Source organism: Parus major, chromosome 2, assembly GCF_001522545.3.
Source record: "Parus major isolate Abel chromosome 2, Parus_major1.1, whole genome shotgun sequence".
Taxonomy (NCBI): Eukaryota; Metazoa; Chordata; class Aves; order Passeriformes; family Paridae; genus Parus; species Parus major.
In genome coordinates this window covers 884,079-886,845 of record NC_031769.1, presented here as the reverse complement: position 1 = coordinate 886,845, position 2,767 = coordinate 884,079, and the positions used below count along the sequence as shown (strand labels likewise).

Here is a 2,767-nt window from a genome sequence, read left to right as displayed (position 1 = left end):
AAGGGAAGGGAAGGGAAGGGAAGGGAAGGGAAGGGAAGGGAAGGGAAGGGAAGGGAAGGGAAGGGATATCGAACCCAGAGGATGGGATTCCTACTGCTTTGGGAAACTGGGAAATCCAACCTTCCTGGGACACCGGGATCCTCCTCGGCTCAGCAGGGAAAGACAAAGGGAGGTGATAATTAAACATCTCTCCTCTCTGATCAATTTAATTAACCTGTTCTAATTAACCCCAATCCCAAGGGTTTAAAGAGCAAAGGCAAATCCTGCCAGATGTTTGATTCCATCCATCCATTTTCCCATAAAAGCCAGGCTGATTTTTGAGGGAGAAGGGAACAGCTGCAGCCCCAGGGTTCCCAGGGCTTCAGGCAGGAGGTTTTGGGATCAGTTTCTCGAGCTGCCACAAATGAATGCCGATGTTTGGCTTTGAAAGGATAAAGAAATTCCACGCCTGGAGTTACGTGCTGGATTCGGGAGAGCTGGAACACATTAAGTTCTGAGGGAAGGCAGGAAAAATTTCCTGAAGGAGAATTGAGGGTTTTCCTTTGAAAATATTGATATCTGTGGGTTTTTCCTGAAGAAAAACCTGTCTTTGGGCTGGGTTGGGGGTGCAGCTGCTGGAAATGGGACACAAATTCCCCGCTTTTCTTTCGAAGGGAAGGATTTTGAGGAGGAGCAGAAGAAAAACCAGAAATTCAAGCTCAGCCTTCCCAAAGTTCTTCCAATATCCCAGCCCTGCTCATCCCAGCACTTCCCAGGGATGGATTTACTGAACCCGGGAGAGAAAAATCTTCCTCACCTTCGATCTGGTCGGGGCTGAATTCCACCTAGAAGAGACAAAAACAAGATAAGAGAACTGATAAGGAGGGAAGAACGATGCAGATAAGAAGAAATCGGTTCCATCTCCGTTTTATGATCCCGGCGGGGTCAGGAGGTCCATGAAGGATTCACCTCCCACTATCCCAGCTTGCTCCAAGCCCTTCCCGGCCTCGGACACTTGCTCACAGGAGAGGTTCAGGTTGGATATTGGGAAAAAATCTCCCCAAGAAAGGTTGTCCAGGCCTGGCCCAGCTGCCCACAGCCATTCCTGGAAGGATTTTAGATCCATGTGGATGTGGCACCCGGGGACAGCGACAGCCTCGGCAGCGCTGGATTAATTCTTGGATCTGACGATCTTTGAGGACTTTTCCGCCCTAAATGGATCCGTGACTCCACATTCCCCCTTTTCCTGGGAAGGACACTGGGATGGCTTCCCTTGGGATTTTGGTTGTGGGAGATATCCCAGCAGAAGGGAAACTGAGTTCTCCCTGGCATTTTTTCCCCGTTGGGAATGAAGGTTTCAAAGCCAGGACATTCCAATCCCAGCCTCCCTCTCCCCAAAGGTGGGGTTTGGTCCAAATCCATATGGGAGACAGAGAAATTCCCGGTTTTTTTGGTCCTGCCCTGACGTACAGACAACACCACACATTCCGTGAGGATCCAAACCCAAACCTTTCCATCGGTGTGATCCCAGCTTTCCTCATCTCCAGCCTTCAGGGAATCATCACCTGATGGCATCAGCTGGATCCCGACGCCTCCAGATTCTTTCCCTGATTTTGCCCTGGAGGCTCCAGGGGGGATTAACTCCACCCTTGGCCCCTCTGACGTCATTCACGGCTTCCAATCTCCCGGAATTTTTCTCGATCCCAATAAACCTCGTCACTCCGTGCTGAGGCTGAGCCTGACATCAGCCCTATTAATAAATCTGTTCTCACCCGGCAGGCGGGAGCGGAGCCGGGGGAAGCGTTTCGACAACGGAGCCTTTCCAAGAGCCAAACAACATTCCTGGTTTTTCATAGGACACTGAGGAATCCAGGGATGAACGGCGGGGATTGGGAGGAAGAGAAGGTTGGATTTTAGGGGGTTTTTCATTGATTTAATTTGTTGAGGGGTTTTTGTGGGGTTTTGTTGTTATTGTTGTTGTTTTGGGGAGGTTTTTCCCGTTCCCTCGGGTCGCTGCTTCAGGAGACAGAAATGTGGGAGTGGGAAGGAGGCCAGGAAAACCATCAGGATCGGGATCCTGAGGTTGAGGTTACGTTTGCGTTTCGCTGTCGCGTGGGGTTTTTTTTTCCTTCCACTAAAACCTTTTTAATCCCATTAATCCACAACATTCCCGTCATCCCCTCTCCCATCGCTTTCCACAGGCATTCGGATGGAGATAAATCTCCTCCAGCGCCCTGGGATGAGCATTGATCCAGTCTCCAAGAGCTCCAAAGGAAAAGGGAGCAAAACCAGGAATCAACCCTTAGTTCCAGCTTGGATTCCAAGGCGAAATATCTCAGGAATAGGAAAATTGTCAAGGTCACGCAGAGGTTGCTGCTGCATAAAAATCCCACAGAATTATTCCTTATTTCCTGTCTGCACTTAAAATTCCAGAGGGGAGGGATGGATGGGATATTGGGAAGGAATTCCTGGCTGGGAGGGTTGGGTGGAGCCGGGATGGAATTCCCAGAGAAGCTGTGGCTGCCCCTGGATCCCTGGAAGTGCCCAAGGCCGGGTTGGATGGAACTTGGAGCAGCCTGGGATGATGGGAAGTGTCCCTGCCATGGCAGGGGTGGATTGGGATGATCCTTAAGGTCCCTTTTAACCCAGAATTCCTGGGATTCTATCATTTTCCGCAGGGAAATTTTAACTCCTTTGGAAATGGGACTGAGAGGGATTCTTTTGGGAATGCTGTGCCTGCCAGTGCTGGGAAACAGAGGCAGAGCTCTCCTGTCACCACATTATCCTG

At 50.4% G+C, this 2,767-nt stretch overlaps 1 protein-coding gene and 1 long non-coding RNA gene across 2 annotated transcripts in view; one reads left to right on the top strand and one right to left on the bottom strand.

Moving 5' to 3' along the window:
• The window catches only part of MYL3 (myosin light chain 3), a 13,981-nt gene that overhangs the window by 5,941 nt on the left and 5,273 nt on the right, over positions 1-2,767 (bottom strand). The window contains exon 2 of the mRNA XM_015651587.2: positions 797-824. Coding sequence (XP_015507073.1) covers positions 797-824 — 28 coding nt within the window. The remainder of the gene's footprint in view (positions 1-796; positions 825-2,767) is intronic.
• Positions 1,638-2,379, top strand: LOC107213925. The gene is made up of 2 exons (XR_001524838.3): positions 1,638-1,884; positions 2,181-2,379. It is a non-coding gene; the product is annotated as an uncharacterized LOC107213925 (long non-coding RNA).